Source organism: Erinaceus europaeus, chromosome 19 (genome assembly GCF_950295315.1).
Source record: "Erinaceus europaeus chromosome 19, mEriEur2.1, whole genome shotgun sequence".
Taxonomy (NCBI): domain Eukaryota; kingdom Metazoa; phylum Chordata; class Mammalia; order Eulipotyphla; family Erinaceidae; genus Erinaceus; species Erinaceus europaeus.
Genome location: NC_080180.1, coordinates 15,374,136 through 15,398,931, shown reverse-complemented (window position 1 = coordinate 15,398,931; position 24,796 = coordinate 15,374,136). Strand labels below are relative to the sequence as shown.

The 24,796-nt window shown below is 38.5% G+C and overlaps 1 protein-coding gene across 5 annotated transcripts in view; it reads left to right on the top strand.

Moving 5' to 3' along the window:
• The window catches only part of KCNT2 (potassium sodium-activated channel subfamily T member 2), a 432,524-nt gene that overhangs the window by 345,788 nt on the left and 61,940 nt on the right, over window positions 1-24,796 (top strand). For 3 of the 5 annotated variants that reach the window (XM_060178487.1, XM_060178488.1, XM_007539738.3), the window contains 3 exons: window positions 4,832-4,903; window positions 7,881-8,015; window positions 23,349-23,460. In XM_060178487.1, coding sequence (XP_060034470.1) covers window positions 4,832-4,903; window positions 7,881-8,015; window positions 23,349-23,460 — 319 coding nt within the window. The remainder of the gene's footprint in view (window positions 1-4,831; window positions 4,904-7,880; window positions 8,016-23,348; window positions 23,461-24,796) is intronic. The other 2 variants (XM_060178486.1, XM_007539739.3) reach the window with 2 other exon arrangements.

Sequence of the window (24,796 nt, the reverse complement as noted above, 5' to 3'; positions counted from 1 at the left end):
TAATAAATCAGATACATTATGGCTCATTATTCATCAGGTATTTGTCCTGTGCTGTGATTAAAAAATACACACACACACACACGCACACACACACATCATGGAATATACTTATACTTCACAAATTTTACTTAATCTTCATTGGAATACTTGGAGCTTTTCATTTTATGTTATTTTTCAAGTGTTCATTTACTTAATAGCCTGTGTAAAATATGCCATGGAAATAATTACAGTAATTTTCCTTAAATAAATCAACTAGTCTGGGGAATTTCTGCCAATGCTGGACATCTTGTTGTCTTTCTACAGACCCACTAATTATCAGAGAAGCGCATTCAGACTGATGGCTCACTTTTATAGGTTATTCCGTGATGCAGCATCCTCTGAGGATTCTTTCACTATGAAAACATACATTCAGTAACATAGCCTGTGTAATTGGTACTTTCTGATTTTCATTTATTTTAAAAAGGTTTATTTGACATTATTTTATAGAATAGGACTCATAAGCATTTCAGAAGCCTTTTACAAATGTAAGTAAGGATCACTGAATGCTACGATCAAGTTTGTTGTACCTAAAAATTAATGATATTCCTCTCTGTGACTCAAAGTTTTTACTACTGTACTTTCTGATTTTTTTTTTTTTTTTTAACTAGAGCACTTCTCAGCTCTGGTTTTTGGTGGTGTGGGGGATTGAACCTGGGCCTTTGGAGCTTGAGAGTCTCTTTGCATAACTATTATGCTATCTACCCCACTACTATTTTCTGATTTTTATTGCTTCTTTTATACTCCAAAGCAAAGAAAATTCTATGGGGAACTAAATGAGTCCAAGTCTATTTTCCGTAAATTTATCAAAATAAATTTCTTAAAATGGCAGTACTTCCTTCAGTATGCCAAGTCGTGGTGGATTATTCTAAGCATTGTTAATATCAAGATAATGCATCTTTTTTTTTTTTTACCAACATTATCTAAATGCTAATCAACTCTAAAATTGAGCTTCTTTCAAGAGTCAGTTCAAGAATTCTCCAGTAGGATTACTCCGTTACATTCTGATGCAATCTTGGCATATAAAGAAAAGTGAAGAAAATTTATAGGTGGGGAAATAGACCCTTTAATCCAGTATCAGAAGTAAAAGCTTAGAACAAGTCTTACGAGAATAAAAGTTGAGTTTGGGGGATGCTCTTAGTAATTGAGTGGTTATAAATCTCAACAGTGCCTTCATTGTTCATTGCTCAGAACTTCAAAGTCTTTGAACACATTCTGCTTCCTCCTGGAACTTGTTTGGTGAGAGGATCTAAGGGAATAGCTGAATGTACACACAAGAAATACTCCGTTTACAATGTGAATTAAAACATGTCAGTTTGGGGGCTCTTTTTTGCTTATGGGGGCATCTATTCCACTAGACATAATGCACATCCTCATCCTGTTTGATTTGAATTAAATTATTCCAGCTTTTGCCCAGAAAATAAACAAAAAAGTACAATGAAGCTTGAAAAAGAACTAGTGACCAATCAGTGGTGTACCGAGTAGAGCGTGTATATTACTGTTTGCTAGAAGCTTCATGAGTGGTGGTGCAATGCTGCAAATTTCTCTGTTCCCCAGGCCCCTACTCCCTCTTATTCTTTTTTTTATTAGAAATAAAATAAGTTTCCAGGATAGATAAGAAAAAACAGACAAAGAGTTTTTGTTCCTATTAAAGGAGAGAAGGAAACGGAGCGGGAGAGAGAGACCCCACAACTCAGAAGCTTCCTGCCATACGATGGTGGCTAGGCTTCAACCTGGGTCAGACACAAGGCACATGGCAAAGCAGCACAACATCAAAGTCAGCTATTTCACAAGCCCAGGTTCACAGACTCTAAATGCCATTTTCCAGGGTCAGTTTTAGAATTAGAATCTCCTATACAATCTCTAGTTCATTGCCTTCACTATAGAATTTTACCTATTTCATATAAAAAATATTTTTGTCAGTTCCTTTTAGAAGCAATACAATTGTCACTTAGGATTATTCTGCATGAAAAAGACTTTTGTTTCCCTAATAACTTTTACATTTTGCAATGTAGCTATTCACATAAGAATACTAAGTGGTTTAGTTTTAGTTCAGTAGGTTAGGCTGAAAATACTTGCTGTAAAACTTATCAGCTTCCTGTATATTTCCTGAAAGTATTCCCTTACATTTTTATTTGTTGTTCTCCACTCTTTGTTCAAGAATGAGGAAATAAAATCTAGACGCCAATAAATAATGTTCCAGGAAGTTTTATGAAATCTTTTTCTTTTTAAACAATGAAAGACCTGTTGCTCTATCGTGGCTATTATTTTGCAGTCTCTTCTACAATATTACAAAGAAATTCAATATTTTATTCTTTAAAGTATTTTGTTATGAAAATATGTATATTTATTTTTATATTCACATTCAAAGTATTAGCTTAGTGGGATCTTGTTTTAAATTCATATGACCACTGCTGAAAATAGCATTATGTATGTAGCTTTTTAGAGTTTATTTTAAAGACCAATTAACTCAAAATAACACATAAATATTAACAGATGTCATAAACATGAGATTTTAAAATGTACATTAGGCTTATAATATTTACACACATATGTCAAAATAAGTGTTCACAATGTTTCCAAGTAGGAGACTTTCTAGATCTCATTTGGTAATTAAATAAAATAAAGACAACTAGTCACATTGGAGCACATCTTGCAGTTTAGACTGGCTCGTTAGAGTTGGTCCCAGTTCTGATTCATTGGCATCTGTTCTGTTTGGCCTGTTGTACCATCCAAAGTTTAAATATTTTGATTACCTCCTTAACCTTAAAGGTCATCTAGTCTTCTGATAGTATCATGCCATATGAAAGTTGGTAAAGATAATTCTGAGAGCTTGAAATAGTTTACTCAAATCTACCCAGAACTGAAAACATTCAGGCTTATCATTCTGATTTTTGCCGTCAGATTGTTTATATCATCCTTTTATGCTGTGAGCACTATTATCCTCTGCTAGATAGGAATATTCCTTGGATAGAGCTGTTTTCCTTCATTTTAACCTAGATCTGATTTCCTGAAACATTTACTTTCTCTTATTGATTTGAAACACTTTAGATATTAAGCCATTTCTACCTGTAAGTTTTGTGTAAGAAACAATTTCACAAAATTATGAATGGGGTTTAATCACTGTTAGGGTGATCCTATGCTATGAAATTTTCCTTATGCTTCACTGTACTAATCACGCTTTATCTTTAGAATGTAAAGTGATAGAGAATGATCAACAGGAATTAAGTAAGTCAGGGAGGAAAAGACTTCAACTGGCAGGTATAAGAACTTGAAGTATCACAGGCGTCTTTGTCTAGATTTCTCTCTCATTGTATATTAGACAAACTTCTGTTCATCATTTAGCATCAACTAAATTATCATTTCTGTGAAATTTTTTCCAGTTTTGTCTCCTGGGTGCAACTTACTGCTTAATTTTTTAAAGTTAAAACATCTATAGTTATGTATGCTTTTGTCTACGCATTTCAGAAACTCCGTATCTCCTATAGTATAAGTTAGCATGTTTTTTCTAGTATATATCCAAGTATGCTAACAGGTCTCATATGTACAATATATAGTTCTTAGATGTGTGAAAAGTTAATAATGTATATAAAATGAATGCAATATGCTCAATTATTTTTCTGTATGGCTTCTTCTTTAGTTTTCTTTTAACCTTTAATTTGATAGGACAGAGAGAAGTGACATACAGAAGGAGTGAGAGATAGACAATTGCAGCACTGTTTTATTGCTTGGGAAGCTTTATCCCTGCAGGTGGGAACTAGAGGCTTGAACCTGGGTGCTTGTGCATGGTGATATGTGTGCTTAGCCAGCAGCGCCACCATGTGGCCCCATCTCAGTGATGTCTAAGGAAACTTTCTGGTGTCTTAGTCTTCCCCATATGTTCATAGAAGATTTTTGGTAGTGCACCTTGTTAAGTACACATAGTGTGAAGCACAAGGACCAGCGCATGGATCCCAGTTGGAGCCCTTGGCTCCCCACCCCATAGGGGGATCTAGAGAGTGGTGAAGCAGGTCTACAAGTGTCTTTAACTCCCCCCTCTCTGTCTTCCCCTCCCCTCCTCTTTCAATTCCTCTCTATCCTATCTAACAATAACAGCAGCATTAGCAATAACAACAACAATAACAGCAACAACAACAATGGGAAAAAACTACCCAGGAGCAGTGGACTTGTAGTGCAGGCACTGAGCCTCAGCAATAACCCTGGAAGGGGGAAAAAAAAAAAAAACAGTGTATATATTGAGTAACTCAGTAAAAAACAAAGGTGAACTACTCTCATTAATTTTATAAATACATTACTACATGAGTGTTTATACTACAACCACTTATTGACTATAATCATATACTAAGGACCTTGCTGTACATCTATATCTTTTTTAGAGGAAGTTGCTGCATAATAAACTACCCTAGTTTTCTGTGCTTTTGATCATCTAAAAAGAAAGTCACAATACCTCATTTTTCTGGCCCCCTATTCATAGGTCACTTAACTTCGTTGATAAATTTCTTAGTCATGGCGAAGAATAGCAATTCAGTCATTTCCGTAAAATTACGCCATAATGTTTCTGATTTTAAAAGCAGAATTATAACTTGTTCTTTTTATTATTATGAATGCATTGTGTTGTTCATAACAAGTACAAATGTCATTTTCTAATTAATATTAAGAAAAAACGGTTTAAAATTAATCTAATCAATAGCGTTTAGTCTTGGAAATGCAAACTAAGTCAACTTACTTCCTTTCCCTAGAAGTGCTGCCAGTGTTGTGACATTGTGTTTCATTTTGTAACCCATCTGCTACTTAGGCCAGATATGCATTTTCTGGATGCAATCTGTTGGTTTCCAATGGTTTACTACATGGTGGGCTCTATTGACAAGTAGGTGACAAAATCTTTGGCACACTAACTTGTGTGGTGTCCTGTGGTTTGTCATGTGCTGTGGTGCCCTGTTATTGCATGATGGCTTTGATTTGCCATGTTTGTATATTGCAAGGATGATACAGCGTGCATGTAGAGCTTGTGTTACTGTGTCCATATGACTGATATTTAGACTTTCTTTAAAAAGTAGTGTGTTGTTGAATTAGAAAAAAAAAAATCTTCTGCATGTCTACTTTGTTTGTTTTCCCAGTTTCTAAAGTTGATTTGGTGTTGTATTGTCTGTAACATTAGCTTTATTACTATGGCCTTTTCTATAGAGGAAGCTGAAAGGTTCAACATTGTGATACATTGATATCATTATCATAACAACTAGACACCTTCAAGGTAACTTAGAAATGCTCATATTGTAAACTACAAATGAATTCTTCTATTAAAAACATTTATGGTGAGAGAAAAGACTAAGAGGATCAAATCCTAAATTTAGAGAAATAGGATTAGCTATAAATTGGTTTACAAGCCAGGCAATTGATGCTTAGAAGTTCACTTTTTATACATCACTTTATATAGAAGTTCACTCATTTACTCAGCTTTAAAACTGCCTTAAAAACAAAACAAAATTTACTGAATTGGTCTTGTTGATATTTTTTATAAATAAATTTTTAAGAAAGTACTCACATTCATTCCTTAATATCCTTATATTTATATTCAAGTTCTTAGAAAACTGAAAAAGGGAGACTTCACCAATTATATTATGACTCTGGTTTTTACCCATATGACTTTTTTCTCAGTCTGCTTAGTGAAGTTTATAAAACAATCACATGGAAGAAAATGGGTAGACTATAATATTTGTCAGTAGTATGTAGGTGAGAAATTATAGACATAGTTAAAAGAATAAATTAGTAACTGAAAAGTATAAAAGAAAGGTTTCTACAGGGTTTATAAATGTCATCCCAACATTATGTATTTCCATAGATTTAAACTAATAATTAGTAAAATTATTTACCAAGCTTATGTGTAAATTAAAACAGCCAGTCTTCAGAATACAGAATTAATGTGTATATACATATGGCTGTTTCGTTACTTAGAACAGGTCACTTCAGAGTAATTTCATCAAATATTCAACTTTATTGATTTAGTGATAGCGAAACCCTAAAATTTTCTCTCATAATCTGTTACTTGCTTTCTACCATCTATCTGTCCATTGCCTTGTTTTTGTAATTATAGTGAAGAGGTTATCTTTTACTGGGGAAAAAGATTGTTAAACCTGAAATGTGAAATTTAAAGTTATGATCAGGTGGATGAAAGGAAAATTATTTAGCCATCGTTTTAATGATTCATAATTATGGAACCAAATGACATTCATTTTCCACTTTCCCTTTTTTTTTTCCAAGTGTATGTTAGTTAATATAAGACGGATTTTGTTAATTTTCCTAGATGAAAGGAAACACCCAAATATCCCTAGCGATTCCTAGTTACTATATGATTAGCTAGTGTAGTCTGGGCCACCCTCTACCACGGGGAAGTTACTTGGAATAACATTCTATTTCCACAGTTTTAGCCATAAAACCTCTGCCACAGAACATAGTTCCTGTTTCAAGAAAAATATTTTTTTCTGGACTACTCCTGGGGACCTTGGACTCAAAGCTTTGGTAATACTCTCTCCTTATAACAGAGTAAAAAATCCTACTTCCTCCCTTCCTGTAAAAGGAAAATCACCCCCTTTTAGGTGACATGACTCAACATTTGGAAAAGGTCCTCAAAAGACAGCCTCTCCCATTTAAAGCTTTAAAAAGAACTTCTGTTCTTTAAACTTGACATATCCAGTTTTCAATCAAATGATATGGAATTCAGCAAGCACAATTCTTTTTATCTGTTTTCAACCAGCTCTAGAATGTATGCTTCAGGTTTAGTCTCCCTTATTCATTTTTCTATCTAGTTTTCTAATTTGTATACAGCAAAGACAATAAGGATAACTGTTTGCCTGTTACCATTTTAATGGTAGCATGCTCTTTTAATTAATGAGAGAATCCTAAGCAAAGTTTTCATCAGTGATTGAGCAAAAGACTGACTATTACAACTCATATCCTGGTTTATCTGTTTATAGAGCCAAAGAATGACTTGTTCAAAAACGTTGGATTATATCAATGAAGATCAAGCTTGAATACAAATGAGATTTATGCATCTTACATGCTCCTGACAGTATATAGCTCATTTGTGACGTACATTTCTCAGAAAAAGAAGTAGTAGACATTTAAAAATAGACATTTCAGGAATCGGGCAGTAACACAGTGGGTTAAACACAGGTGGCGCAAAGCTCAAGGACGAGCATAAGGATCCCAGTACGAGCCCCCAGCTCCCCACCTGCAGGGGAGGTCGCCTCAAGTGGTGAAGCAGGTCTGCAGTTGTTTATCTTTCTCTCAAGTTGTTTATTTTCTCTCTGTCTTCCCCATCTCTCTCCATTTCTCTCTGTACTATCCAACAATGACGACATCAGTAACAACAACAATAAAACAATAAGGGCAACAAAAGAGAATAAATAAATAAATAGACCTTTCTGTCATGGTTTTATACTTATTAGGCTTAATCACCCAAATTGAAATATTGTGTGTCCACCTCTACTCTTCTAAAAGCACCTTAAGTATAAAAATTTGTAAATGTTATGTCTTTACAATAGTGTGCTTGCTTTCAAAAATAGGATTCCAACCTACTTTATTTCAATTTCATTGTAAAATGGGTGTTTTCCATTGCTAAAGTAACTATGTATTTGTTTATAATAGTTGTTAGCTAATGAAACATAAATAGTTTCAAGAACATTATTTCATCAGTAAAGGATGTTTTACTATAATTCCCACTAACATCAACTGGTGCACACTTTGTGAAGGCCACTTAGAAGGACAGCGTGTTTGAGTGCATTTTAAGCACCTGTGCTAGCACTGTGGTTTATTGAAAATGCCCCTTTGTCTATGTTTTCTCAAAGTCTAGATGACTTGCTCAGGTGTGGAGTGACTTTCGCTGCCAACATGGTAGTTGTGGATAAAGAGAGCACTATGAGTGCTGAGGAAGATTACATGGCAGATGCCAAAACAATTGTGAATGTGCAGACCTTATTCAGGTAAGTGTCGAATAACCCAGTCTGGCCCTTCACTTAATGCTAACATCTGGGAAATAGTTGCCTCTGACTGAGTGTGTGTGTGTGTGTGTGTGTGTGTGTGTGTGTGTGTGTGTGTGGTAATGGGTAGTGGACATATGATAATTACATGAGATGTATGTTCATTTATCTATTTGATGATAAAAGATTTATCACTTGGGAGTCTGGCAGTAGCTCAGCAGGTTAAGCACATGTGGTGCAAAGCGCAAGAACTGGCGTCAGGAACCTGGTTAGAGCCGCCGGCTCCCTACCTGCAGGGGAGACACTTCACAGGCGGTGAAGCAGGTCTGCAGGTGTCTATCCTCTCCCCCTCTCTGTCTTTCCCTCCTCTCTCCATTTCTCTTTGTCCTATCCAACAACAACGACAACAATAATAACTACAACAACAATAAAACAACAAGGGCAACAAAAGGGAATAAATAAATAAATAAATAAATTTTTAAAAAGAAAAAAAAATACCGGTTGGCATCATGGTAGCATGTGCAACTTGGTGGCTGAAAAAGCATTAAGATATAAAGCAGAAAAAAATTGTTTAGTAATCAGAAACTTAAAGGTAAGAATAGAGCAGATGAGATTTGGAGTCTTCATGTTGGAAGACGCAAAGAAGTCTATTTTAGGGAGTCTGGCGGTGACGCAGCGGGTTAAGCGCAGGTGACGCAAAGCACAAAGACTGACATAAGGATCCCGGTTCGAGCCCCCAGCTCCCCACCTGTAGCGGAGTCGCTTTACAGGTGGTGAAGCAGGTCTGCAGGTGTCTATCTTTCTCTCCCCCTCTCCGTCTTCCCCTTCTCTCTCCATTTCTCTGTCCTATCCAACAATGATGACATCAATAACTACAACAGTGTTAAACAGGGCCAGGGCCAGGTGGTGGTGCACCTGGTTGAGCCAACATGTTACAACAAGGGCAACAAAAGGAAAATAAATAAATATCAAAAATGAATAAATAAAAATTAAAAAAGAAGTCTATTTTAGGTATATTCCAAGGGGCCCATGACTTAACTAATTTTTGCCTGAACCTGACAGCTAAGATGCAGGTGGGCTAAGTATTGTCTGGGGAGATGGTGTCAGAGTTGAGAATAGGACTAGGAAGCTGGATCAGGGCACAGAGTAGCTCCTGAAGATAGGAAGAGTATATAAATACCATTAACTGTAAACCCCATCCATCTGACCTAGGGCCCATGTCTATTCATATTTAGCACAGGAGCCTGTGTAACCTCTGCATCCCTGTCAATCTGAACTCTAATTCCATGGTCATAGCTAGGAACATTCTAGCCTGCACTCGTTTCAGGACTTGAGGGGCAGCGTGTGCTGACCCAGCCTCCCTTCTGAGAGTGGGACAGTTTCTACCATTGTTATTCTACATTGAAGGCAATGTCCTATAGAGGCATTTATGATGCTGTTCCTGATGTAGATGACCAGTGATGATGGAGAGAGGGATCTGTTAGTGGTCTGGGCCCATAATATCTATGTGGGAATCCCAGGATTCCCTGACTAGAGCCCTGGATGATGGAGTGGTCTGGTACTGAGCAAAAGAGCCATCATTAAAGTGTGGCAGCCTCTTGCCCTTATTCAGCTTTTGTAGTCCTTACTTTATCTGACAGGGTTAGACTTAGTGATTGAGGGAAGTGATACAGGAAGTATTGAAGAGGGTATGTAGGTCTAAGTAGAAAATACTTGATTAAGTACTGTATGGTGTAATTTTTACTCTCCCACCCACACCAGAGTCTTTTACTTTGGTGCAATACACCAGCTTTCATATATTTAATACCTTAACGTATACCTTGCAGTTTTCAAAAATCTTAGCTATTGTAAATATTAGAATGTTATTAGTAGTATAATCACTCTCACATGGCAGAATAGAAAAACATTATACTATTGTACAAACTTTATCTGATACAGTTCTCCTAGAAGTTATCATTAAGTGTGTTTCTTAATTTCATTGAAACTCAGTTTTCATTATCTATAACACACATGTAAAATTACTTAATCCATAAGAAATACTCATACAAAGACTGGAAAATCAAGTATGTAAGGAAGGTGGCACAAGACCTGGAATTTTTTTTTAAATAATAAAATTAAATAAATACAGAAAATACCTGAAGAATTATCCTGACACTAAATTAAATTCTGCTTTTTCCAAGAGAAGAAGTATCTTCTTTGAAGTATATAGTAATGTGGTAATTGATTTCCAATATAACCCATTCATCTACATATTAGTGCATTTAATACGTTTAAAGTAATATAAAATAAATTCATTTTTTTCTGCTAAGTAATTAAAAGAGAAAATTACAGAGTAAAAAAACCAATTGAATGATGAAATTTTTAGTCAGTGAATAAATTATAGTTGTATTTCTTATTCCAGATGTGGCAAATAGATAATTGTAGTTGCTTGTCTTATTTATTTTCTTTTTCCATTGCCAGAGCTTCACCACTCTACACCAGTTTTTTCAGATAGAGTGACAAAGACAGAGAGGGAGGAAGAAACCATCAAAGCTTATTCCAGTGCAGTGGGGGCTGGACTTCAACCTGGCTAACACATGTGGCAGAATAGCCCACTCACCAAGTGAGCTGTTTGCTGGCCCCAATTAATCATTCACTCCTGACTATAACAGTTTTATCAGGACTGAGTGTGGGATTTTTTTTATTAAGCATTCCATATTAATTGTGTATAGACTGTGAGCTTATTTCTCCTATAATGATGTTTTCTTTTGACTCATATAAACCTTGAACAAATTATTTTGATACCTAAATTATAATAAGCTCCCAGTTTCTTGAAAGATGCACAGCCTGTAGTTGATGGTTAAAGCAAACTAAGTGATCATAATAACTGAAAGCCGATATCCATGTGATCACTGGCTTTGCACAGACTGCTTTTTTGAGGACCCGGCTGAAAGAGAGCACATGTTAAAAGAATGTACAGAAAGATGAGTGAATTCTTTGAGATCTCTCAGCCATTAAGCTGCCCTACCTTTGGCAGATTTCAGAAGTTACACAATTTTTCTGATGCATGTACACATCTAGATGAACAGTTTCAAGCAGAATTTTCATTATAACTGCTGTATTTCTCTTCTTCATTTTTCTGTGACTTGCAGAAGCCCTGTTATGATTTCATTAGGTACATCCCAGTATTTTTCTGGGAAAAAAATTCTCGGAAACATTTTATGAAGTAGTTCATAAAGTATTCATTTATACTTGCTAATTTAGGCTGATGCTGCATTATAGGTCAGGAGAGAAATCATCCTAAATCCCTTTAGGTTCTCCCTGGCTGGGAAAATCAGCAACTAATGCAGTAGATTAATAAGAGAAAAAGTAAAGGGAACTGTATGAACAGCATGCCTTTCTCCTGTACACATGGAAGAGTCCCGGGAGTTCTGAAATCTTTCACTCTCATGTTTGTTTGTTTGTTTACTTTGACCTCCAGGGTTATTGCTGGGGCCCTGTGCATTAATAATGACAAGTTAAAAAATTAAAATTCGGAGAGGAATATTGTCTTTAACTTGAAACAGACCTTCCCTGATGCAATGGTACTGTGAATCCACTGCTCCTGGTGGTCCCTTTTTCCATTATTTTGTTGGACAGGACAGAGAGAAATTGAGGGGGTTTGGGGAGAGAAAACACCTGCAGATGTGCTTCACTGCTGCAGGTGGGAAGCTGGGGCCTCAAACTGGAATCCTTGCACGTTTTATATATATATAATATATATATATTATATATATAATTTCTATTTATAAAAAAGGAAACACTGACAAAAACCATAGGATAAGAGGGGTACAATTCCACACAATTCCCACCACCAGAACTCCATATCCCATCCCCTTCCCTGATAGCTTCCCTATTCTTTATCCCTCTGGGAGTAGGGACCCAGGGTCATTATGGGATGCAGAAGGTGGAAGGTCTGACTTCTGTAATTGCCTCCCCGCTGAACATTGGCCTTGATAGGTCTATCCATACTCCCAGCCTGTCTCTCTCTTTCCCTAAGCTTAATCCGGTGCACCATCGCTTGCCCTCCCCCCCCACTTCTCATTCTCTGAAGCAGAAAACTGCCGTAAATGTGAGGAAATGCAAGGTAAAGGACAAAAAAAAGGACAAAAATTTACTGTCAAGATGCACGTACTCTTTTGACCTCTGACGTTTCTTTCCTGTTGCTGCAGGGGTCTGGGCGATAGTAGAGTGTGGGGGAATATTTTTTTCAGGACTTGCTTGTTCAATGACCAATATCTCTATAGCAGACTCCAAACCTCCTCAAGGTGCATCTTCCTTACCCCCAGTTTTATCCCACACTGATTTCTGGACCAAAAAACCCATAAGAAATAAGGGATTTTTTGTTTCTTCTCCTACCATTATTCACCCTTTACTTGCAAGATAGAGAAGTGAGCAAAGAAATGAAGGAGAGCCCACCACATGGGGGCAGAATATGCAGAGGTTTTGATTAAAAATAGGATGCATTTAAGGACTAGGAGCAGAGCAGTCAGGAGAAAATAGTGTGACATGAGGCTGGAATGGGAAGCAACAGTCTGAACATCCAGAGCTCTCCAGAGAGCAAGGAATAAGTCAGTTATATTTGTAAACATAATAGGACTTATAAAAGCGTATGATTTTTATATATGACTTGAGCTATGTGGAGAATAGCTCAGTTTGTTATGGGCACAACCCACGTTTGAACCTGCCCCCAGCACGCTGAGGAAGGTTTTGATGCTGTGTCTGTCTGTCTGTCTGTCTCTCTCTCTCTCTCTGTCATTCTATCTGCAAAAGTCAACCTGAAGTGGTGAAATCCTAGTGATGAGAAATAATGATGATGATAATAATAGTAGTGACAACAATAGTAATGCATTAATAAAAATGAATAATTTGGGGAAGAGTGGATGAGATCCAAGCATTGAGAAAACTTTTGTATTGATAGAACATAGCATATATGACAAGTAAAAAAAAAATTAAAATTCGAAGAGGAATATTGTCTTTAACTTGAAACAGACCTTTCCTGATGCAATAGCATGTACATGGAGACATAATTCAAAATACTAATACTGAAGTCATGTAAATACAAAGTGATGTTTTTATATAAAACAGATATTACTATTGGTGATTTTTTTTATTATAGATGAGGAAAATAGTTTTCCCTCTGTCCATTTACGTTCTTGACTAAGATAATATTTACTAAAAGGAGAAAAGCAAGATTAAGTTTAGTCAGGTTTTACCTGCTGTATACATGGGAGATACCAAGGGGGAAAAAAGTTTCTCTGCCAACATGGCTCAAACCACCATTTAAATACTATCTCCAGGGACCTGGCGGTAGCACAGCAAATTAAATGCACATGGTGCGAAGTGCAAGGACTGGAGTAAGGATCCAGGTTCGAGCCCTCCCCTCCCCACCTGCGGGGGAGGAGGGTTGCTTCACAAGTGGTGAAGCAGGTCTGCAGCTGTCTGTCTTACTCTCCCTTCTCTGTCTTCCCCTCCTCTCTTGATTTCTCTCTGCCCTATCCAACAATAACAACAACAGCAATTAACAACAGCAAGGGCAACAAAATGGGGGGAAAATGGCCTCCAGGAGCAGTGGATTCTTGGTGCAGGCCCAGCGATAACCCTGGAGGCAAAAAATAAAAATAAATACCATCTCCAACTAAGAAAAAAAAAATAAAGCAGATGTTGAGGGTGTGGGAACCAGTTTTGAGGGTACTATCTGGGAAAGCACAATTTAAAAGGGTCTGGTTGGGGATTTTTTTTATTATTATTATTATTTTTAATGGGCGGCGGCGGGGGGTGGGGGTGGGAGGTGAGACAGAGAGACCAGAGCACTGATGAGCTCTGGTTTATGGTGGTGCAAGAGAGTGAACTTGGAACTTTTGAGCCTCAGGTAAGAGAGTCTTTTTGCATAATCATTATACTATCTCCCTGCCCAGTCTGGTTTTTTTTTTATTATATAAACTTTTTTTCAATATTTCTTTTTCTTTTTTTGACTTTAAGTTCCTTTTTTAAAAAATATATTTACTTATTGGATAGAGACAGCCAGAAATTGAGAGGAAGGGGGAAATAGAGAGAGAGAGAGAGAGATACAGCTGCAGCCCTGCTTCACCACTTTTGAAGATTTCCTCCTGCAGGTGGGGACTGGGGGGCTTGACCTCGGTCTTTGCGCTTGGTAAGATGTGCGCTCAATCACTTGTGCCACCACCCAGCGCCCAGGTCTGGTCATTTTAACTCCACTACTTCTCCATTGATGAGTTCCTGAAGATTTGCTCAAAAATCCACTTTCTGGTGTGTTACAGGGTAGGGGTGGGATGGGCAGGGGCACACATATATATATGGAGATATCCCTTATAACTATAAATGTGCCTTACAAAAATGTGATTTCTACTGAGTCTTTAGAGTTTTCCCTATGTTTATTGCTTCTTAAAAGTGACCATTCTAAAATAATCCTTATGCCAAAAAGATATTTGGGGATGGTACATTCTACCTCCTTTCAACATAGTTTAACATTTTTCTCAAGTTTTTGTCTACTCAGACTCCACTTGTTTTACAAATACCTGAAAGATCATGTTTCTTTTAGTGTTTTTAGTCATGGTCTAACACTGGTGTGTTAGTTATCTATTTGTCTAAAAACTATGTATGGGGGCTGGGTGGTAGTGCAACAAGTTAAGCACACATAGTGCGAAGTGCAAGGATCTGGGTTCGAAAGTGGTGAAGCAGGTCTGCAGGTGTCTGTCTTTCTTTCTCCCCTCTGTCTTCCCCTCCTCTCTCAGTTTCTCTCTGTCCTATCAAACAATAACAGCAGCAACAACAACAACTGTGGGAAAAAGATGGCCTCCAGGAACAGAGGGTCCCTACTGTAGGCACTGAGCCCAGCGATAACTCTGGAGGCAAAAAAAAAAAAAAAATGAGAGAGAGAAAAAGAAAAAATATATATGAATGAATGAGTACTCCCCCACTAATCAGAAGCATCATTGCCATTCCTGAGAACAGATTTAATATTTACAGCATAATACACTAGCTCAGAAAATATTTTACTTTAAATAGTATAAATATTTTTATTAGCTTTTATTTATTGGATAGAGACAGCCAGGAATCAAGAGGGAGAGGGTAACAGAGAGGGAGAGAGACAGAGATACACCTGCAGCACAGCTTCACCACTTGCAAAGCTTTCCCCCTGCTAGTGGGGACTGGGGTCTCAAACCCTGGTCCTTGCACATTGTAATACATGCGCTCAACCAGGTGCGCCATCACCTGGCCCCTAGCATAAATATTTCTAAGGTTTGTGTGTTCTTTGTTTTAATATGAAACAGCAGCTAGTAGTTCTGCCCATATTATGTGAAATAAAACATATGTTATGCTTTTATATTTTGGCTTTGTTCAGTAGCAGCCATGCCAAAAATATTTAGTGAGTAAATGAATTCAGGCAAAGGACTAGTTTATTGATATGGTACACATGTCTTCAACTATGCTTAAATCACAAATCAGAGCATAAAGTAATTGGAAGGAAATGATAAATAGGACAAACCATATTATTTCTAATTACATCATCACATTATGATTTTGTGCCTGGGAAAAGGAGATTTATTATCTCATTGTGTTTCTAGTACGTTCTATATTCCTAATGCATTAAAATCATAATAAAAGCCAGTAGTAGATGTAAATCACTGGTATTTTAAAGTTACATAATTAAATCTATTAGTCACATTTGTAAATATGAGCTATTACACTTGAATAGAAAATACTTTAAAGATTAAAAAAAAAGACTTTGTCACAGAATTTTCCATTGCTTGAATATGACAGAGTTCTTGATTCTCACTAGGTGGCAGACTTAGATAACGCATTCACTTGCTCAAGTTAAAACATTGTGAATGTTCCAGGTTTCTTTCTGCCGTGCAGAAATGGCACAGGATGTGGATTTTGTTCTATCTAGTTTGAACACTGTGAGTCACCAAAGTAGTGGTCAGGTTACACTCCGTCATATTATCACTCATCAGAGCACTGCTCAGGTCTGGTTTATGATGGTGCTGGGGATTGAAGCTAGGACCACTGAAAGGCCAATATTTTAAGAGAAAAAAAAATTCCAAAAGATAAAATAAATTTTCCTTTGTTTGCAGCACTGTTTCTTAATGAAGTCCTTCTCTGCTTTTCCATCTCAGTATGTTCTAGATGTTTCTCACAGATGATCTACTCACTATTGTCTGAATACAACTTGCTGTCAGCCATATTAGTAACTCACAATGTATGTGCAACCTTTCTCCCCAAAGTTGTACATACAAAAATGAATTTATTTTTCTAGTCTATTCTGCTAGTTTGTAGAATATGTAAGGGCAAATTTTTTCCTTTATACTTCCTGTTATCTCTTGGAAACTGAAACCTTCAATAGCAAACGCAATATAGTGACTTAATAAGTTAGATACTTATCACTGTTCTTAGTGAAAATAGCAACCATATGCTGTTGTAACTACTGTTTAAGAGTAGTAAAATAAGTATCACAATTAATTTATTGATACAGGAAGTTGACTTTTGATAGGTGAAATTCCAACATGCAGCTAGATATCAATATGCTATTTTAATGTTGATCATTTATATTCATTTCCAGTGTTCTACCAATCTAATTATACTGTAGACTGAGAATAGGGGGGAAAAGTCACAGGAACAGCTGACTAGAAAAGAGAATTTACAAGTTAAGAAAGTAAGTTGTAAGACAAAACTTCTTTAAGGGGAAGTGGAGGTCTGGTCTTGTGTCCGGTAGAGCTATGGTGCCTTTAGTCCATATTTCTTCCAGAGTTTCCCAGGGAAATAAGTCTGCATGTTTATTAAGGGGAAGATGGCAAAGGCATTTGCAGAACGTGCAGGGAGCATCCCATCTACAGAAACAAGGAGGTCCAGGTGGGCTACTTTGAACAGCCGCTTTTTGTTTACGCAGGGGCATAGGTTCTTTATCAGCTGGTAGGTGTTTTTACGGCTTTGTCTTGGTCTAGTGAAAGCTAAAAGAAGGTAAAAATGTCACTACTTCCCATGATGCATCTTCTAAACTGCAACCCTCAGACAACCCCAGAAAGCCCATCTCAGTTTTACTAGGGAAAAGAAACAGCTCAGAGTTGCAAAATGTTTTGTGCAACGAACGATGTATCAGATTGGCAAGAAAAAAATAGTAGTAAAGATGTCTAATAAACATGCATATGCCTTCTTTACATTGAGAGAAACTTGGGGACACCAAGGAACTTGCCCACATGGCTTCAGGAATCATCTGGAGTAACTTAGGCAACTACTTTGGAGAGATGTGAAACTACATTTGTGACACCAGTCTTGTAAATCATTTATTCCCCCCCCCAAAAAAAGAAAGAAACAGATTCAATCCCCAACACTATCATCAATCAAAGCTGAGCAGTGGAGGGAAAGAGAGAGACAGAGAGACACACACCAAGAAAGAAAGAGAGAGAAAAGAGAGGAGAGAGGAGAAAGGAGAGGCAAATGATGTCGGGAGGAGTATTCTCTTAGTAAGGTGGGCAAGTTAAAGTTACCTAGGATAAACAAAGGTGTGGGTATTAGATTTAAATCCTACCTTCTGCACTGAAAAGGAGTTAAGGGAGTTGGGCGGTAGTGCAGCAGGTTAAGCGCAGGTGACGCAAAGCGCAAGGACCTGCGTAAGGATCCATAAGGATCCCTGTTCGAGCCCCTGGTTCCCCACCTGCAGGGGAGTCGCTTCACAGGCGGTGAAGCAGGTCTGCAAGTGTCTGTCTTTCTCTCCCCCTCTCTGTCTTCCCCTCCTCTCTCCATTTCTCTCTGTCCTATCTAACAACAACCATGTCAATAGCAATGACAGTAATAACTACAACAATAAAAAAGGGCAACAAAAGGGAAAATAAATAAAAATAAATATAAAAAATTTTTTAAAAAAGCAGTTGAGATCAGATCTTTCCAGTATAGTACATGGTCCTTTAAATAAATGTCTCTTTTTAAATACCCTTCCAAAAAAAAAGAAAGAAAGGAAAGCTCTTATCAAAAAGGTTTATGGGGGGTGGCAAAATTTTGCTCCCCTGCCCTTGCACTTTATTTTCTGTTAAAACTGAATCTTGAATATTATCTGTGATAAATCATGTTGGTAAATGGCCTCAGTGACATTATTATAGACAAATAGTTCTAAAATGAACACTTAGGAAACTTTCAGATGGCATGAGCTTGGGCAGTTGGTAGTATTTCTTAGGTTTACCAAATGGACCTGGCCAAGCCCAAAATGAGTTTTTTTTTTTCCAAAATCAGTTTTTTTTTTCATCAGACCATTTTAACTTTTCAGAAGTTTCTGTAACAGTGAACTTTCAGTTTTTTAGTGTGCTATTAAAACTAGTGACCTGGAACAAGAACAGCATTTCTGACAGTCAGGAGGAATACAGACTGTGCAGTGTCTTCATAAACTAACAGTAGTTAAACCACAGTACTTGCCTTCCTTACCAAACATTCACAAAGAAGGAAATCAACGTCAGATAATCCATTTCAACCTAAGTAAAATGTATAATGTTTATTATCTTCATTTATTGGATAATGGCAGCCAGGTATGGAGAAGGGAGCTAGAGCTAGAGAGGAAGAGAGACTGATAGACACCTGCAGACCAGCTTCTCCACTTCTGAAGCTTTTCTCCCTGTAGGTGGCGACTGGGTGCTTGATCCTGGGTCCTTGCACATTGCACCATGTGTATTCAACCAATTTATGCCACCACCCGGCCCTGTATTTTATTTATTTATTTATTTTTATAAATTTTGCTTTTTCCTCCCTTTGTTGTCCTTGTTTTATTGTTGTAGTTATTATTGTTGTTATTGATGTCATCATTGTTGGATAGGACAGAGAGAATTGGAGAGAGGAGGGGAAGACAGAGACGGGGAGAGAAAGATAGACACCTGCAGACCTGCTTCACCGCTTGTGAAGCGACTCCCCTGCAGGTGGGGAGCAGAGAACTAGAACCGGGATCCTTACGCGGGTCCTTCGCACCATGTGTGCTTAACCCGCTGCGCTACCGCCAGACCCCCCTTTTAACTTCTTTAATATTTTGTTTAATTTTTATTTATTGGGTAGAGATAAAAAGAAATTGAGAGGGGAGAGGGAGATAGGAAAAGAGGCAGAGACCTGCTGCCCTGCTTCACTACTCGTGAAGCTTCCCCCCTGCAGGTGGGGACCAGGGGCTTGAATGTGGGTCCTTGCACACTGTGATGTGTGTGTTTCACAAGGTGTGCCACTGCCTGGCCCCTGAATTTGTTTTCTTAAAGAATTGAGATCTTGTTTATTTTAATAAAAGGCTGTGATCCCCAGCACTCTACATGCCAGAGCGGGTGGGGGAGGGGGAATGCTGTAGTCCCTCTCACCCAGGATAATTGATTGATTAGCTAATGAATTAATACAGTTGGGATTTCAAAACAGGGATTAGGAGGAAAGGAAAGAGAAAAGAGCGATGTGAAAAACAATTCATAGCCTGAGAAAATAGTAACTCCAGCACAGTTGAGACATGGCGTGGCCGCCCCTGTGCGGTGCTGGTGGACAACCAAGGTTAGTTAGCTCCACCTCTCTCTCTCCTTTACAGAACCAGAGCTCTAGAGCTGCCTTAGTCAGCCTGAGGCAACACAGCTCCTGAAAGCAGCGACCAGCTGCACGGGTAAAGCTGTGGTATTTTTAATGTCAGAGATCAGCAGAAGAAATGATGTTATTGTGGTGACATAATTTCAGTTCAACTTAACATCGTTCACCAAGATTTTTTTAAAATGCAGTAATTTTTGCACTCCAAATGAAAGTAAAGCCACTCAGGGCAAACTATTCCTTTCTGTTAGAAAGAATGGATCTGGGGGTTGGGCGGTGGCGCTTTAAGTTAAGCGCAGGTGGCGCAAAGCGCAAGGACCGGCGTAAGGATCCCGGTTCGAGCCCCCGGCTCCCCACCTGCAGGGGAGTCACTTCACAGGCGGTGAAGCAGGTCTGCAGGTGGCTATCTTTCTCTCCCCCTCTCTGTCTTCCCCTCCTCTCTCCATTTCTCTCTGTCCTATCCAACAATGAACAACATCAACAATGGCAATAATAATAACCACAAAAAGGCTACAACAAAAAGGGGGGAAAATGGCCTCCAGGAGCGGTGGATTCATGGTGTAGGCACCGAGCCCAGCAATAACCCTGGAGGAAAAGAAAAAAGAAAAGAAAAAATGGATCTCACAGAATACCTCAGGGTAGGCTCTGAGCAGGTAAGCTGCACTGAATCCTGAGGAACATTTGCAAATGTTCCCAGAGTACTCTGAAAGAGAGTGCTTGTAAGAATAGTTTCCTCTGTTCATTGGGATGGTGACTGCTGCCCAGTGGAGAAGGTGGCGTCCTGGCTACTCACTGGTTAGTACTAACCAAGGACAGTTTGAAAACCCATTTATCGTGTTTTCTAGGGGGACAGGGACTATCCAGCAGCCTTGTGGGTTCTTCTGGGACTGGACAAGCAATCTGACAGCATCAAACAGGAGAACAAAGGAAAAATCAATCCCATAGCATATGTATGGAGAGTTTAGGTGACAGGACATTCTCTGGGAAAATAGGGCAAGCGTGAATATTTCTCTTGTGTTGAGAGTCCTTGGGGTGTCAAGGAAAGGGGCTATTTCACCGCATAACAAGGAAATGACTTCATCTCCACTCTGAAAATAAGAATGAATTATCAGGTAGTGGGGGACATAATTGCTGGTAAATTTAAACCTGCCCTTTTAGGCCACAAGGGGGCAGCAGTGATTTATTCTTCAATTAGGAAAAGGTAAAAGGTCTGACATTTGGCAAGTGTATTCTCAGCTTCTTGGACTTTTAGTTACTTAGATCTATGTTAAGTATATTTAAATTCATTACTTTTAACAAATTTATTTATTCAAAGATATTCTACAGGGGCTGGGAGGTAACCTAGCTGGTTGAATGCACACCCTACTATGTGCAAGTACTTGGGTTCATGCCTCTAGCCATCACATAGAAGCACTGTCCAGGGGACCAGGCAGTGGCGCATTAGTTTGAGTGCTCAGGTCACCAAGCACAGGGACCCAGGCTTGAGCCCCAGCTCCCCACCTACAGGAGTATAATTCTTCGCAAGTGGTGAAGAAACGGGTCTACAGGTATCTCTTGCCCTCTCCCTCTCAGTTTCTGTCTATCCTATCAAAGCCCCAGTGATAATCCTGGTGGCAAAAAAAAAAAAAAAGCACTAGCAAAGGGAAGGCTTCAAAAGTGACGGAGTAGTGCTGCAGTGTCTCTTCTGTCTTTCTCTGTCTCTCCTCTCTGTCTCTCACCTTCTATCTGAAAGAGAAAAAGAAAAAAGAGCCCACTGGGAGCAATTGAATTGTGCAGGCATGAAACCCCAATGTCTAAATGCATAAATAAAGCGATCTTCAAGAGAGAGAGTGTGGAGCAGTGATTAGTTCTGGTAGACTAGGAACCAGGGATCCAACCTGGGACCTCATACATGCAAGTCCTGTGCTCTGCCACTGAGCTGTATCTGTAGACTTCATTGTTTTTAACTTAAAATAATCTGTGTTCCTGACCCTTAGTTCCCCATATCTAGTTGGAACTTACTAGCGAAAACACTCTGGGCATATTGAGAAGAGCCTAGATGATCGTGTCTGGGGACTTATCCCACAGTCCTAAAGGTCAGAGAGAGAACTCCAATCTTAGAAGTTTGCTTCTCAGTAAGAGACACCATATCAAGCATCTAGCACATGGAAGTCTATTATAAGATGAGAGTGAGATCAGCTGAAAGCCCTGAGGAGACAGCACAACAATTATTCAGAAACTTCCATGCCTGAGATTTCAATCTCAGCTTCAATACCCAAAGAGAAGTGATGCTCTGGTATCTGGTCTCTCATTCTGTACCTGTACACCTCTCTCTCTCTTTCTCTCATATTACAATAAAATAAATAAAACAGCTTTTTTTTTTTAGTCAGCTGAATAGCAGACTTGTTTTTTGATTTTGTTTTGTTTGGCTTCAGTCTCCAACAGGATATTTACAGCCTGCATAAGTTTGGTCAGTTTTAGTGTCTTGATTATAAGATACAGGCTCAGTCCTGTATAGGACATTTAAGAAACCTGGAATTATTTAAATGACTTATTGTATGGGGCTAAGCTGATTCTCACATGAAGAAACTGCCATAGGCAATGTCAAAATATTCAAACCAACAGCAAGACCCAGAATTCTGGGTATGAACATAGGTGGGGGCGAGGGGGGTCCGGCGGTAACCCAGCGGGTTGAGCGCACATGGCACAAAGTGCAAGGACCAGTATAAGGATCCTGGTTCCAGCCCCCAGCTCCCCACTTGCAGGGGAGTCACTTCACAGACAGTGAAGCTGGTCTGCAGGTGTCTTTCTCTCCCCCTCTGTCCTTCCCTCCCCTCTCCATTTCTCTCTGTCCTATCCAACAACGATGGCAACATCAGTAACAACAACAACAATAAAACAAAGGCAACAAAAGGGGGGGGGAAAGCAAAATTAAAAAAAAAACCACATAGGTGAGGATCAGATCCTTAGCAACAGTTAAAAGGCATTTGCTGAGCCCAGGGCGGTGGTAATGCAGAGACAGTGCGTGGGTCTTCCCTGTGTGAGGCCCCAGGTTCAGTCGCCAGCACCTGCAATCGCTGGAGCTGAACCATGATCTGTTCAAGAAAAATAAGGCATTTTCTGGTGTATTGACTCATCCCATTTCTCTGAGATTCAAAAGTCTTAAGAGTGTTTGTATATGTGCATTCCTTGGAGGGAGTGCAGAAACAAGAAAATGCAGACGCATAGGACTTGTGAAAAGTTTCAGGCCAACACATAGCAGTTGAACTTTCACTTTTATTAAAAGAAATGCTATTTCAATTGAACTATTTCCTCTCAGAATTTCATTGCAGCAAGAAATGCCATTTAAAATTATATTCTCTGAGAGCAGAGGGTCTCAGAAGACCAAAGGGTTCCCATCATGGACAATAAAGTTCACCATGTGAGATATTTGCCAGTCAGTATACTCAATGTTATAAATTCCCTTTTTCTTATTTTCCACAAATTAACCTAGTAACTTCTTACATCAGCTTATGAGTTTTTTTCTCCTACACTGTTTAATAATTGGGCAGAGAAAATGTCTAATAAACTCAAATGATACCATGTTGGTTGAATTGTTCTTTGGAAAATAGAGGTTCATTTTTCTCCCGTTTCCACAGAGCATTTTATGCAGGGCTGCCTGCTGTTATTATTGCGTCTAGTTTTATGTCTAAGGCTAGGAATCACTCACTCATAAATATGTTGTTCTAAAGAATACCATCTCAAATTGATAGAGTAATATATATATGTATATATATTTTTGAAATGTAGGTTGTTTTCTAGTCTCAGCATCATCACAGAACTGACTCACCCAGCCAACATGAGATTCATGCAATTCAGAGCCAAAGACTGTTATTCCCTTGCTCTTTCCAAACTGGAAAAGGTAAGACACCACATTAGGTAAGTTTGGTGTTTGTTTATTTGTTTGTTGAGCAGGAGTTTTAGAGTTAGCTCTGGAAAGTTCTCCATATGGAGCTGTAGTGCCAAGAGACATTAAAATCAAGATGTTATTCTTGAGTTCCTATTTTGTGGTTCAAATCTTAATTTGTACATATAGCTGTTCCTTTTTCTGCCAGTCTTGTACGTGCTTAACTTCCCCTGGCCCAGGCTCCCTTTTTCATTCAAGATAGGAAAATAGACAAAGAGGGAGAGACAGAGCTGCCCTAGGCGCCTTCGTGGTACTCTCCTGTGGTGGGTTGACATCTGAAACATAGACAAGGAAATGCCAGCACACTACGTGATGAGCTATTCCTCTGTTACCTTAGTTTGTTGTATTGTAAGGTGAATTGATGGGTTTGAACTATTTCTATAATAAATGAGCATGATGCCACTATCTTGTCATTTCATCATTGGTCATGACTTAAAGGCATGTTTTTTAAAAATATTTTTAAATATTTATTTATTTCCTTTTGTTGCCCTTGTTGTTTTATTGTTGTTGTTATTGATGTCATTGTTGTTGGATAGGACAGAGAGAAATGGAGAGAGGAGGGGAAGACCGAGAGGGGGAGAGAAAGATAGACAGACACCTGCAGACCTGCTTAACCACTTGTGAAAGCGACTTCCCTTGGGAGTCAGGCTGTAGCGCAGCGGGTTAAGCGCAGGTGGCGCAAAGCACAAGGACTGGCATAAGGATCCCGGTTCGAACCCCGGCTCCCCACCTGCAGGGGAGTCGCTTCACAGACGGTGAAGCAGGTCTGCAGGTGTCTATCTTTCTCTCTTCCTCTCTGTCTTCCCGTCCTCTCTCCATTTCTCTCTGTCCTATCCAACAACGACAACAACAATAATAACTACAACAATAAAACAACAAGGCCAACAAAAGGGAATAAATAAATTAAATAAATATTTAAAAAATTTAAAAAAAAAAGAAAGTGACTTCCCTGAAGGTGGGGAGCAAGGGGCTCCAACCAGGATCCTTATGCCAGTCCTTGTGCTTTGCGCCACATGCGCTTAACCCACTGCTCTACTGGCCAACTCCCTTAAAGGCATGTTTTATAAAAAGAATGTAATATGTGTGTGTGTTGAGTCACTTAAAACATCAATTATATTCATAATATCACCAGTAATTTATTGTGTTGGGGAATATATATATATATATATATATATATATATATATATATATGACTTTGAAGTGTTCAAAATTGCTTAGAGTGGCAAGAACTTTGTGACTTCCTTGAAAGTGTGATTTTCAAATGTCACTAATACAGTCTCAGAAAAAAGTC